Genomic DNA, 14,908 nt, shown 5'->3' with positions numbered 1-14,908 from the left:
ATCATTCATGTATGTATGTATGTATGTATGTATGTATGTATGTATGTATGTATGTATGTTTCTTTCTTTCCTTCTCTCTCTCTCTCTCTCTCTCTCTCTCTTTTTCTGTGTCTATATCTATGTTTTTGTTTGTTTCTTTGATCTTCCCTTTGTCTCCTATGTTGTGAAGCTACACTGTATTATGTCAAGGGGTGGGTTTGGTTTTCTTTTTCTTCTGGGGACTCACATGATTCTTGAGTTGATTTATATACTTCAATAACTGGAAAATCCCCAGCCGTTATTGAATATCACTTCTGACTTATTATTTCTATATTCTCTTTCTGAATTTCCATTTTAAAATAGTTTTACTCATCTAAAATTAAAATACATCATATGTAATCAATATACCATAAGGTTTATGTAAAGTATGAAATTAAATATCTTAAATGTTTTATATTTACAGTAGTAATTACAAGTTTAGAGAATTTCATTACTCATTAAAAACTTTGTACTCATCAGCTGTTGTTTCTGTTCCTTCCCAAGTTCTGTGTTGTTCAGGTAGTTGATTAATCTGGTCTAACAATCTGCTCTAAACTGCCCAGTGCTCTGGATTCTTGGATGAAAGACACACACACACACACACACACACACACACACACACACACACCACACAGAGCCTTTTATTTTAGTATGCCTTAAGCAGCTCAATGGTTGGGCACTTCCAGTCCTCCATGTTGTTAGCACACTCTGATATTCTTGAATTATTATTTACTAAAACACATCTTCTATCCTGGCCACACCAGATCCAAGCCTGCAGCCCTTCCTGGACCATGATCCCAGGCTCTTACATGTTTGCAGTTTCTCTGTCTTCAAGCCTGATCCCTCTGCTTCCCTGACATGGTAGTACCGAATCTACAGAACTGTGTCTATAGATTTGCCCTCTGTAGAGATCTCAAATTCTAAACTGACGCTTGTGTCCTTCATTTTGAGTATCAGATTTTTGACCAATGGGACTTAGGAACCAGAATTCCCCAGGAATCTCACACTGAGAAAAGAGAGATCCTAAAGCCAGAGGGGAATCTTTTCTCTCTGGGAAGAGGTTTGCACTTGTCCGAGTGGCTTGCAGGAGAGTGGAGCCAAAACAAACATGAATCAATGATAAGCAGGACTGCACTTTGACCCAGACTATCTACATATGCATAATCCTCAACCTCTACTTAAATTTGGGCTTCAGAACCCCAAAGAAAGTCTTGGAGGGTACATTATTGGATCTCTTTGTTCCTCTTCTCAATGTGGACATTGAATGAATCTTTTGTTTTATTTTATTTTTTTGCTTCTCTCTAGCAATATGGCTGTTTTTTTGTAGGTTTTGACGGAGATGGGTGGTTGAAGCTGGTTTGTTGGTACACAGGCTGTGACTCCAAGTCTGGTAACAATATGAGTAGATACACAGAATATGTGATATTCTGTGACTGGCTTCTTTTGCGTAAGTCTACTGTCTTTAGATTCATCCATCCCCTAGCATGCAACAAGTACTATGAATATAGCATTTTGAGATTTTTAAAAATTTTTTTTTCTTATTAAGACAACGTTGTCTTAAATCTTTGTGTTCAAGCTTTTGGGTGGACTGACCAAGCCAGCTCAGTCAGTCAACTTAGTCTCAAGGGAGGGAGTGAGGATTGAAAAGAGAAAGACAATTAGACAACATGACTCCAGTCAGTGCTGAGGCTGAAACAGCTTTGGTTTTTTCCAAGTCTGCTTTTATACCTTCCTAGGTACTTGCAGGGAATGGATCCATTTTTAAATCCAAGATTAAAAAAAAAGATCAGACAATTCAATAAACAGAGAGATCAAACAAGACAGTAAACAAAGTAGTCACTGTTTCTAGGGGCTTATCAGGACGACCAAGATAAAAGGAATGCCACACATTCCTAGGCTGAGTTTACCTTGAGCTTTGATTAGCCCAAATGTAAATATTCTTATCTCAGCATACTTTCTTGAGCCCAGTGACAAGTTCTTGACAAGTTTCTAGAAGAGGCATCAAAAGCTCTCCACAGTGGACATGTGTTTTTGTTTTCTTCCCTGCCTCCCACTACCACCCCTTCTCTCTTCCTTCTTTCTGTGTGTGATATATGCTTTATGTATGTTTGTGGCACATGTGTGTGTGTATGTGCAGGTATACATGCCCATATGTGCACTTATGGAATGCAGAAGACAGTGTTGCCTGCTGTTTTCTTTTGCTCTCCATTTGATTTTCGAAGACAAGGTCTCTTGTTGAACCTAGAGCCTGCTGATTTGCATAGACTGGCCAGTGAAACTCTGGAATCCTTCTGTTTATACTTCCTTGTGCTGGGATTACAAACATGAGCCAACCTCCAGCTGCTTTATGTGGGTGCTGAGAATCTGAACTCAGATTCTTACTTAGCAAGTGCCCTACCAAGTGAGTCACCTCTTCATCCCATATTCGTTATTTTGAGACAGAGTCTTACCCTACAGCTTAGGCTGCTTGGCATTCATTATATAGCTTAGGCTGGCCTGGAACTCATGCCCAATCCCTTTGCCTAAAACTTTCAAGTACTGGGGCTTCACACGTGATTCACCACCCCTTGCTTGGGCATATATTTTGGGTATAGATACACAGGAATAAAATTGCTAGGTTATGTCATAATTGTATACTTACAAAAACTAAGTAGCTGTTAGACCTGTCTCTGTGGTAGTTGCCATTCTTACTGATTGAATGAGAGGGTTCCAGTCTCTGCACGTTCTCCCAAACACCTGTGTTTTTCCATATTGCAAAACAACAACAGAAACACAGGTCATCCCAGTGCACATGAGGTAGCATTGGCTGTGGTTTTGATTTGCATTTCCACGATGATTCACGGGATCCTCTTTCTTTTCATGTGTGTGCAGGCTGTTTGTAGATCTTTGGAGATGTCCTTACTCAGATCCATTGCCTCGGTTTTAAAGCCTGGTTCACCTCTCTCTTAAACTGTAGGTGTGCTTTTAAAGGTCCAGACACAGGGTTCGTATCCAACAGATGATTTATAAATGTTTTTCCCTTTAAAAACATTTCCCTTTTCACTTTCTCAGTGAAAATAAAGTCTGTTTGCTACAGAAGAGTTTTGAATCTTGAAGTCTGATCTGATTTTACTTAAAGCAATTTAAAATTATTTTCAATTGCGCACGCAAGTGTGTGTGTATGTGTGTGTGTGTGTTTGTGTGTGTGTGCATGCACATACTCTTGTATGAATGCAGGTGCTTGTAAAAGTTAGAAGTGGGTGCCAAATCCTCTAGAGCTGGAATTGCAAGTGGTTGTAAGCCTCCAGATGTGGGAGCTGGGAACTGATTTGGGGTCCTCTGGAAGAGCAGGAAGTGTTGTCAATCAATGCGTCATCCCTGTAGTTCCCTAGTTTTGCTTTTATCACTTGTGATTTTTTATATATGTAAAAAATGATTTCTTTTTGTTTGTTTGTTTATCTATTTTTGAGACAGGGTCTCACTGTGTAGTTCTGGCTGACCGGGAACTTACTATGTAGACCAGACTGGCCTTGAGCTCAGAGATTCATCTGCCTCTGCCTCCTGAGTGCTGGGATTAAAGCCATGTACCATCCATCATGCCTGGCAAGAAACTTTTTCTTAACCCAAGATCTAGAAGACTTCCTCCTACCTTACCCTCAAATTCTGTAGTTTGAGTTCTTATCATTAGCCTCCGAGACAGCATCTTTCTGTATATCTTAGTCAGGACTGAAACTCAGCATCTTCCTTCTGCCGCATGAGTGCTGGGGTTGTAGGACTACACAGCCATGGCAGGCTCACTGCTCCTTTTAAAGCCATGTGTTTCTCTGTGGTGCAACCAAAGCCCAAGCTTCATTTGTGTGGATTCCAAGTTACTTAGACATGGCTCATCAAAACCAGTGTTCTTTCCTCTATTAGTTGTGTTGGTACCCATATTGAAGAGCTTAGAAGGAAGTTTTAAAGCCAGCACATGTGAATCCTCCAGTGCTCTGTTCCTTTTTAAAGATTACTTTGGCGGTTTGATTCCACTCCCACTTAAATTTTTGAGCGAGCTTGTAAATATCTATGCCTAAGCTAGCTGGGACTTTGTTAGGCCTTGTGTTGAAATTTAAAGTCAGTTGCAGGAATATTGTCATCTGTATTGTACCTGTATAACTTGCTGTGACGAGATACTTTACAAAGGTAACTTGGGGAAGGAATAGTTTTGGCGCAGAGTTCCAGAGATGCAGCTCATCCTGGCAAAGAGAAGGGATGTGGCAAGGACAGGATGTGGCTGGTGACCTTGTTTTCCCAGTAAGGAAGCAGACCATGATGAATAGCTGTGTCCCACCTTCTGTCCCCTTTTTATTCAGCCTAGGATTCCAGGGTATGCAATTACATCACTTATATTTCAGATAGGTCTTTTCGACTCATTTAACTTAATCTAGGTAATTCTTCACAGGCATGCCCAGAGATTTGTTTCTATCATAATTGTAAATCTCACCAAGGTGACAAGATTAACTATAATATCATCTTAGTTGTTGACTCCTTGAGGATATCTTATCTACTACCTTGAGGTATGAGAGGGAGAGGGGATGTACCATTCCCTGACCATCCTGTCTGAGTCCTTCCAATGTGTAGGAAACTGGTAGTGGGTTAAGGAAGGTTCAGGCTGAGAGGAATAGAATTTGCTGATGTGTCTTGGCTGCTAAGATGAGTTGGGACTGCCCCTCAGCTGCCAGGCCTACGGTGCCTGGAAAGCAGAGCTGTGAAGAATGGGTACAGTCCCTAGTTCAAACACTAGAATTTCCTGATTTTCCTACAATGGGTCTAAACAAGGGTGTTTAGATGCTGAAATCCCCTGATGTTCTTACGACATTTCTATGAGCATTTTGAGCCCATGCATCTTAGTATTTTTGTGAATCTTTTTATTAAAGATGTTGATTTTTTTTAACCAATTTTGAACGGCTTAACAAATGTCTTCCAGAAGGAGGATTATCCTTGAGTTCTTTATAACATCATTCTGAATTCCTTTCTGCAGATCTTGGACGTTCATAGCTTCTGTCTCGTTTCCTCTTCAATGTTTCTGTTTTTAAACCTGTTCATGCTGTAGGCTGACAATTCCCTCATCTGTGATTTCTAGTTGAGTTATTCTCCTTTCAACTTCATTTAATCTGACACTTAATATATCTGTTGGGTTTTAAAATTGATGTTAGCCTTTAAAAAAATCATATTTTAGTATTCATTTTAAATTAGATTTGGCTTTAATAATTTTTTGTTTTAAAAGCAAATAATTTTGGGTGTGTGTGTATGTATTCATGTGGGTTCACAGGCCACTGTACACATGTGAGGGTCAGAGGATGACTTAAAGGAGTCACTTCTCTCCTTCCAACATGTGGGTTCCTGAGTTGGGGCTTGGGCTGGCATGCTTGGCAGCAAAGCTTTATCCACTGAGACATCTCACTGGCCTTAATAAATGCAATTTTAACAGAGGCAGTCATGGTTTATTTAGATTTATTACAAATAGTCGTCAGTCATTAAAGCTAATAATACTTTGATTCATGAAATCATGACTGAACACATAAGAAAGAAAGAAAGAAAAATGGTGACATGTATACTCTACATCTTAATACAAGGCTGTGTGCAGCATTCTTTCAAAAACCCAACAAAATGAACATCCATCTCCAGATACTCGCAAAACTATTAGAGATCCTTTGAATTGCATACAAGTGAGTTTATCATCTGGTAAAGGAGAAAACCCAAGCTAAAACCCAGTATGAAGACTCCCAAAATTCTGTGAAGGCCTTCAGAGCAAATCTTAATAAAATTTTGTTTTCAAAACACAGTTGACAAATAATTGCAGAGCTTTTCCCTGCTGAGCAATCTTACTGGCCCACCAACTACAATTTTTAAGATAATATATATTAAAATTTTGTTTGTGCACCTTTTTGGTGGAGGAAGTTAAGTATACTGCTGGGGAGTAGGGTCTTGTTGCTTAACCAATTACCATTCTAAGTTACTCCAGACTGATCAGATATCAGATCTATACCAGATAGGATATTGTTGCATCAGCATTTCTGTACTATAAGTACTATTAATCAGCTTGAAAAGAACATTTAAAACCAAGGAGATGCCAAGGAAATCTGGTATTTCTAGACTCTATTAGTGTATCCATGTGAATTCTTTCTTTCTTTCTTTCTTTCTTTCTTTCTTTCTTTCTTTCTTTCTTTCTTTCTTTCTTTCTTTTTAGGTTTTTTGAGACAGGGTTTCTCTGTGTAGCCCTGTCCGTCCTGGAACTCACTCTGTAGACCAGGCTGGCCTCGAACTCAGAAATCCTCCTGCCTCTGCCTCCCAAGTGCTGAGATTAGAGGCGTGCGCCACCGCCGCCCGGCCCATGTGCATTCTTAATTCATCAACAGATCATAACAACGGATATTGATGGCCTTTCTTGTTCCCCTCTGTATTTGATTTCTGGTTCCAGGTAGTGTAAGGTCAGATTTTTTTTTTTAATTATCCATCATTTCTGCAGCATGTTGATGGGGCTGGCAGTGTAGTGAGGATTGGTGGATTGATTAGGTTCTAATGATGGGATCCTGAACAATCATTTCTTTATTCTGAGCCTCAGTTTCCCCATTGGTAAACAGCATAGACAAGAAGACCACAAGACCTTGACATCCCTTTGTTCCAAGATCTTCTCTCTTTGGACCATTTTGACATTCAGGGTCTACGTGAGGAGGTGGAGAAGAAGTCAGATGGATTAAGGAAGGGTCAAGTTGTGAGGAATAGAATTTGCTGATGTGTCTTGGCTGCTAAGATGAGTTGGGACTGTCATTCAGCTGTCAAGCCCATGATGCTTATAGAAAGCAGAGCTGTGGAGAATGAGTACAGTTTCTTGTTCAGACACTAGAATCTCCTGATTCTCTTACAACGGGTACAGCCTCTTATTTAGACACTAAAATCTCCTGATGCTGGTACGACATTTCCATGAGCATTTTGAGTCCGTGCATCTTAGTATCTTGGATCTGTTGGGGAGCATCTCTCCCCGAGCTGCACTGGTCCTCTGCTGTGAGGACAGTGGGAAGTCCTGCCTGGATGAAGCTGAATGATTGAGTATCAAATCACACTCTTCTTAACAAAGCTGAAGTGATATCTTACGCACAGGTGGTTTACACAACTGTGCCGCTTGGATGACTGTTCCTAAGTCACAAACTGTCATGAATCATCAAGTTCAAACAAGTGCAGCATCTCTGAACTGCTTCAAGTGCAATTATCTGTCAAGGTCCAATCAGTGTATAAAACTCTGATCCCTGAGACCAAAGCTCATACTCTTTATAATCAAGTATGCTAGTGCAATATGGTGGAAGTTCTCTAAGGAATGGACAGCTTGCCTCTGCATGTTTGAAAACTCTGCTTACTGAAGCTTAGTGTGGATATTACTCTATAGATACAGGTTTTATACACAGTAAGCATACCTGTGTGACACTAGGAGGGTCCTGACAACTTTTCGGTCTACTCAATACCTCTCCATGGTCCTAATTGTACACGATCTTGTGGTGTCTTGGAAGTTCTTCCAAGATGCATTCTCTCTCTCTCTCTCTCTCTCTCTCTCTCTCTCTCTGTGTGTGTGTGTGTGTCTGTCTCTGTCTCTCTGTCTTGCTCTGATTCTCTGTCTCTCTGTCTCTCTCTGTATGTATGTGTGTGTGTGTGTGTGTGTGTGTACACACATGTGTGTATGGGCCAAAGGTCAATGTTGGCTCTCTTTCTCAGTTGTTCTTCACCTCAGTTTTTGAGACAGAGTCTCTCATTGCACCTGGAGCTCACTGACTGGCTAAGCTAGCTGTCTAGAGAACTTCAGAGGTCTTCTGTGTCTGTTTTCCCACTGTTGTGATTACAGCCATGTGCCTCTGTGCCTGCCTTCGAATGTAGGTGCTGGGGATCTGAATGATCTTCATGCGTGCATGGCGAGTACCTTCCCGACACCCGTCTCTCTGGCCTGTGTGACCCCTCTTTCATAGGATCTCCCCTCTGCTCATTGTTGATGAAATTAACTCACTCCCTTTGTTGTTTCTCCCTTTGTCTCAACTTCTCTGGAGTTTCCAAAGCCTGGCCCTCAGCTCCTGCTTTTCTCTCCACACTCTTTCCCTTTGCCCACCCTTGTACCCATTCCTGTAACAACCTCCTTGCTGGTCTATCCACTTCTAGACTTTTCTTTCTTTTTCTAAAAGAAATGGTGATCATTTGTTAAAATGGTTCCTTAAAACTTTTGTTGTACTCCAGGTTCCAAAACTCACATGGATGCTGATATACCAGGGGGTTCAAAGTCTTCCACAGAGGACTGGTAGCATGTGACTCTAGCCTCATTAAAGACTTATCTTCTACCATTTCCGTTCACTGATGTGGGCACTTACTCGGGTTCCTCTACCATGCTGGATTTTCTTGCTATACTATGTGCATGCACCAAATCTCACTTGGACTTCCTGGTTTTACTCTCTGTGTTTCTTAAACAGCAGGTACACCACGCTATGTCCCAGCACAGAGCTATGCCTGTGAACCTGCAATCCTGACGACGCTTGCTTTACCCAACACGCAAACCTCTTATATGCTACTTGTCACTTCTTTCTGACGTCTTCATCTATTTGGCCCACACTCACTCAATGTGTTCATCACACAGCAAGGGCCTAGAACTGGGGCTCAAAGATGAATTGAGCCCTGTCCTTTCTATCAGAAGCTCAAACAGAGAGGTAAAGGCACAAGTCAGGACAATGCCATGATCAAGGGAGAACAAAAAGAGTGCTCAGAGAAGAGATGAGATCTGACCGAAGAGTTTTCAAAAGGGAACTGGGCTCTTTGCATAGTAGCAGTGTGAAACGATGAAAAGAACAGAAGCTGGTGTTAGACTCGTAACCACATAGCATCTCCCACCGGCGACACTTTGGTTTGCTGTGTGTAAAGTGGGAACGGCGTCATTGACCTTAAAGACTTGTGCCAAGGGGTGGTGAGATCCAAGATTTGTAAAAACTGCCTACCGAGACTGTCTGGGAACTGTGCAGGTTTCCAGCAAGTGGGAGTTCCCTCGGCCTGTAGCACTTGTCCTCCTTCCACATCTCGCTGTGCCTGGGACAATCTGTAATCCTAGCGCTGTCTGTGATGTGACTGGTGGACGGTATCTACAAGCAGGGTCACAAAGAAGCTGGGATCTCTCAGCACCCGGTTCTCTGTTTTGAAAATGGTGACAATGACACTTGGAAATCAGACATAGAAAGAATTCTGCTTTTCTGTTTCACCAAGGAGGACCAATCCAGTGTTTCACTCAAGTGTCAGGGACCTTACAGAGCAGCGGCACTGACCCTTGACCTACCACGCCCCACTAATGAGGGCTGGGCCTTTCATGAGACCTATCCTTTGAAGTCATACCACCAAGCTCTTACCTCATGATGTACAGCATGGCAAGGAGTCCTGACTGAGGGAGAAGCCCAAGTAAAGCCTTTTATGAGGTGAGGGAGTCTTCTGAGCAAGCACAGCAAATGAATGGGGAGCCTTTGACCGTCACTAAATGAGCAAAGCCAAAAGAAAAAAAAGAGGGAGACAGAGAGAGACTGACTTATATGTCCACACCCTGTTTGGAGTGAGTATAAATGCTCACCAGGTGAAGGGGACCCAGAGTTCTGAGGCTTGGAGGATTCACACCGCTTCTTTAGCCAGGTACCTCACTTCCTCCAGCACCATGCCATACAACTGCTGCCTGCCTGCCCTGAGCTGCCGCACCAGCTGCTCCTCCAGGCCCTGCGTGCCCCCCAGCTGCCATGGCTGCACCCTGCCCGGGGCCTGCAACATCCCAGCCAATGTGGGCAACTGCAATTGGTTCTGTGAGGGCTCCTTCAATGGCAATGAGAAGGAGACCATGCAGTTCCTGAATGACCGCCTGGCCTCCTACCTGGAGAAGGTGAGGCAGCTGGAGAGAGAGAATGCAGAGCTGGAATGTAGGATCCAGGAGAGGAACCAGCAGCAGGACCCCCTGGTGTGTCCTGCCTACCAGGCCTACTTCAAGACCATTGAGGAGCTGCAGCAGAAGGTGAGGGGGATGGGCATGCACAGCATTCCTGGAAGGATGTTCTCAGGAGAATGTGGAGACACAGAAATGACATGAACTTCCGGTGTGGTGGAAGATTTGATAACCGCTCATCCAGGCCTTTAAGCACTTTTTTCTTGTGGACTCTTCTATTTGCAGACTGGACTATTAGTTTGAATCTTGGCAGAAATTAGACTCCGTGGAGGTCATAAGGGTTTAGATAACTCCCAACTATTGTTAAGAGTGGCTGTGGGTGTTTCTGAGTTCTGACGTTATTTTCTTGAAGTAAGAGAAAAGGACTGAGCCAAAGAAGGAAGCCACACAGTAGGAAGGACCATTTTTTTCTCTCTCTTAACTTGGCACGTTGATGCCCTGACCTCTGGTTGACCTCTTCTGGGCACCTTACCACCCTGATCTCATTGTCTTGACCTGGATGCCCCTGGGGCGCCCTTGGTGAACTGTGTCCAGTGGGGAGTCAGAGTATTTGGCTAAACCCAGAAATATTAGACATTAAATAGAAATGATCCTAAGCCATCCGGAATGGCCTGGAAAACGGAGCAACCTCCTCCTAGTCTGCTGTGCCTGCCACTTTAGGTATTTATCTTGCCAATCTAACTGAAAGGTTATTAAAGTGAATTTATTTTTTTTTTAGCTTTTAGTTGTTTTAAACAAATGCAAATTGTTCTTATCAGCTTCTTAATATTGCTTATTAAGAAAGATCATTTGCTGATGCTTCTTTGTGTATTTGCATGTCTGCCTCCAGATTTAGTCCCTCAGATATTTTTTGAGTCTTTATTGTACACAGATAGCATTTGATAGACACACTAATGCTGTGGTATTTTGTAAAAAAAAATCTAGTATTTCCATATAGACAAATTAACAGGATTTCTCTTGATGTAAAGCACCAATTCCCTGCTCATGATACAATGTTTTGTGATCTCTAGATCTTGTGTGGCAAATCTGAGAACGCCAGGCTGGTCGTGCAGATCGACAATGCCAAGCTGGCTTCTGATGACTTCAGGACCAAGTGAGTGGGTAGAGCCTTGGGATGTTGTCGCTTGTCTCCACATCTGTTATCTTCCTCCCCTTCCCCTGGCCTTCACACAGGCCAATGTTGATCAAGATTTCTCCTAGGAATTTCTCCAAGATCCACACTCCCTCCTCTTCCCTCTTCCCCTTTGTAGAATGGCATCTCCAGCCCCAACCTCAACTCCATCTAACTGTATGTCTGTGACTAGCCTAGTCCTCTACGGTGCACAGAACTCAGTCATGAGAATGTGGGAAGTACATTCATCCTGAAAGCCTTGGAAGTTTGCAAACTCTTATAGCCTCAGATTCACTGTCTTTGTGAAAGTGATTAACATGCATTTCCCTGCAGGATCTACTTCTGGATCTTGACGACCTAAGTAGAAGGAGATGGTTATAAAAACTACATCCATCATTCCTAGTTATTCAACAAAGCAAACCAAAGCAGAGTCAGGGCTAAGCATGTTCCTACCCAGTCTATCCCCGATTCTTCTGTGATTGCAGGTATGAGACGGAGCTGTCCCTGCGGCAGCTGGTGGAGTCAGACATCAATGGCCTGCGCAGGATCCTGGATGAGCTGACCCTCTGCAGGTCTGATTTGGAGGCGCAGGTGGAGTCCCTGAAGGAGGAGCTGCTGTGTCTCAAGCAGAACCACGAGCAGGTGAAGTCTCCCAAGTGAAGCACACAGTCGGACTGGCCAGGACATGTTTGTAACTGCCACAGGCTGTGAGGAGAGGCTGTGGGTTGAGGCTCAATTAGCTCAGAAAGCTGTTCTCCAAACAAAAATGTATTTGTAGAGAATGAGTAATCTTGATAGGAGATTAAGATTTTCTGCCAGAGGCAGGGACAAGAATAAAGGAAGTGGGCTAGCTCAGTCAGTAATGAGGAGAGGTCAGAGCCGAGGCAGGTGCTGTAGCCTCTGTCACTCCCAAATAAGAGTGTATGTGGACACCATTGCAGACTATGGTTCTCCACTTTGAACAGCTAGGGGCAAGGTGGCTTGGGGTTGGAGCAAGAGGGCTGAGCTGGACTCAGAACACAACTCTTCATTGTCATCCAAAATGCTTTCTGATATCTGGGCTGCTTGGAAGAAACGTGAAGTAAAGTGTTTGTCAGTCATCACCACATAGGAAACACACAACTGCAACTACGCATCCTAAAACTCTGTCTGTTTCGATAGTTCATGCTAGCCAAGAGCTTATTATACTCAAAATTTGTGCTAAGCACTTGAGGGCTTTGGAAGGAAAAAAAAGAGATGAACAGTTTGAAGATTCTCGAACAGTGGTTCTCAACCTTTGGGTCACGACCCTCTCATAGGGGTCACTTAAGACCATCAGAAATATCAAATATTCACATTATGATTTATAACAGTGGCACAGTAACAGTTATAACGTAGCAATGTAAACAATTTTATGTTTGGGGGTTACCACAACATGAGGAACTGTATTAAAGGATCACAGCATTAGGAAGGTTGAGGACCATTGTTCTAGATGATTCTAGAAGTTATATGGGGTTGTTAAAGATGAGATTCAATTGAAGTCAGTCTGATGGCTGCTTAAGTTCAGAAGCAAGTTCTGTTGGCTCCATGAAGAGGTCAAGAGTACAACGTAGAGATGTCCGCTTTGTTTTCTTTGTCGTCAGACACTGTCCAAGTGTAAGGATAAAAACATGTAAGGATATGGTGAGGATACTTCAGCAAGACCTCTGAACTGGGCTTTTAGGGAGGAGGATTCGAATGGTTGCCAGCTGTCTCAGCTCTGTTACTAAACCACGATATCCCTCTAAATAAAAACGTGTTATGTTTAGCATGAAGGGCAGAATGAGGTGTGGGCTGGAAGATGCTTTGTGGAAAGGAATCAGTCTGTCACCGGCCGGAGGGAAAAGGATGCTGAGAAACAATGGAATGGAGATTGTAGAATGATTCAGTGCACCAGATGCCCAACTGCATTCTCTTAAGGAGAGCATCAAGATCCTTTGCGATATTTTGAATTTCCCCTTTTCCCCTACCAGGAAGTCAACACCCTGCGCTGCCAGCTTGGAGACCGCCTCAACGTGGAGGTGGACGCTGCTCCCACTGTGGACCTGAACCGTGTGCTCAATGAGACCAGGTGTCAGTACGAGGCCCTGGTGGAAACCAACCGCAGGGAAGTGGAGGAATGGTTCACCACACAGGTGGGCATCTGAGCCCATGATCGCTCAGGAACTGAGTCCCCCAGGACTGCAGGGCAGGGTCTGATCCTGTCTCTCCCCTTGGCTATTGCAGACAGAAGAGCTGAACAAGCAGGTGGTGTCCAGCTCAGAGCAGCTGCAGTCCTGCCAGGCTGAGATCATCGAGCTGAGACGCACAGTCAATGCCCTGGAGATCGAGCTGCAGGCCCAGCACAACCTGGTGTGTAGTGTCCAGACCTGCTGCTGAGCAGTGTGGAGTTGGGAGACAGAGTCACTGGGGTGTCCTTGGGCTCTCTATTTCTCTGTCTCTCTGCCTCTCTCTGTGTCTCTCCCTTAGCTCTTTAAGCCTGAGATTTCTTTGGAAGGCCATGAAGGAACCTTCAGAGGGACCAGCTTTGTGACAGTCTTTGTCTTCTCCCGCACAGAGAAACTCTCTGGAGAACACCCTGACAGAGAGTGAGGCTCGCTACAGCTCCCAGCTGTCCCAGGTGCAATGCCTGATCACCAATGTGGAGTCCCAGCTGGCTGAGATCCGCTGTGACCTGGAGCGTCAGAACCAGGAGTACCAGGTGCTGCTGGATGTCCGGGCCAGGCTGGAGTGTGAGATCAACACATACAGGGGCCTGCTAGAGAGCGAGGACTGCAAGTGAGTATGGCTGAATGACTTTTCCTTGGGATGAGTTGTTTTCTTGGTGGGAATTAACTTATCCCTTCATCCGTCCACCTGGACACATTCAAAGGTAGGATCCTAGTCTGCCTGTGTTTTTAGTGTCTTCCTGTGTGTTGAACTCGCTCTTCCCTAACTTTCTCCAATACTTTCCTGTCTCTAGGCTCCCCTGCAATCCCTGTGCCACAACCAACGCATGTGACAAGCCCATTGGGCCCTGTGTCTCTAACCCTTGTGTCACAAGACCTCGGTGTGGACCTTGCAACACTTTTGTGCGTTAGAGATACAGTTGCCAGAAGGGGGACAAAGATACCAGTCACACCTTAGCTCCACCTCATCCCAAGACCCAAAAAGTGACCACACTGGACAAAGACAGACCAGTGCTTGGGGTCAGTTCAAGCATGCAGTGCATTTTCTGGTTTCATCCTTGGGCACAGGAGGTGCCGAGTCTGTCTTTCGAGTAGCCTACAATATTCAAATAAAGCCGTATTTACATATGCAATGTTATTCTTTAAGAAAACTTAACTAAATGTGAACTGTAAATAATTCTGTTGAGTATGGGAGAGCTGGTTGGCAAACTTGTGAAACAGAACATCAGTGGACTTCACCATTTTGGCTACACATTCTGTTTTAAATGCAATACAAATCCTTGTTTGTCTTCCCAATAAATTCTTGTTCTGGCATGAAAATCTGAATTGTCTGTTTTATTCAATATTAACCAGTGTTTTCCCACTAGATGAAAGGTCCAGTCACCCCCATATATGGTTGTGATTTCCTTCAAGGAAAAAGCCTCTTTCTGATGTCACCCACTGGCCAGAACTGGCACCAAGAGAAGAGAGAGAAGAGGTGGGTGCAGGTCTGGGTGGCGTTAGTGACCATGGTCAAGGTTGGTTTTGCTAGTAGATGGCATTTGTATTGAGACTTGAAATTAGAGAAGGGACATCCAGAGGGAAAGAACATTCCAGGGTTGCAGCAGAGTCAAGACAGGGAACGAAGGTGTACCT

General features: G+C 43.7%; 1 protein-coding gene across 1 annotated transcript; it reads left to right on the top strand.

Annotated features, from left to right (window-relative positions):
- Positions 1-9,638: 9,638 nt before the first annotated feature.
- Positions 9,639-14,587, top strand: LOC114632042 (keratin, type I cuticular Ha3-I). Its single transcript, XM_028780482.1, has 7 exons — positions 9,639-10,045; positions 10,987-11,069; positions 11,573-11,729; positions 13,079-13,240; positions 13,332-13,457; positions 13,663-13,883; positions 14,068-14,587. The coding sequence occupies exons 1-7, from the start codon at positions 9,698-9,700 to the stop codon at positions 14,183-14,185; spliced, it is 1,215 nt and encodes a 404-aa protein (XP_028636315.1). The 5' UTR covers positions 9,639-9,697; the 3' UTR covers positions 14,186-14,587.
- The last annotated feature ends 321 nt before the right edge of the window (positions 14,588-14,908 follow it).

Source organism: Grammomys surdaster, unplaced genomic scaffold, assembly GCF_004785775.1.
Source record: "Grammomys surdaster isolate TR1022 unplaced genomic scaffold, NIH_TR_1.0 371, whole genome shotgun sequence".
Classification (NCBI taxonomy): Eukaryota; Metazoa; Chordata; class Mammalia; order Rodentia; family Muridae; genus Grammomys; species Grammomys surdaster.
Note: the sequence above shows the minus strand (reverse complement) of the source record. Positions and strands in the feature narration are given on the sequence as shown.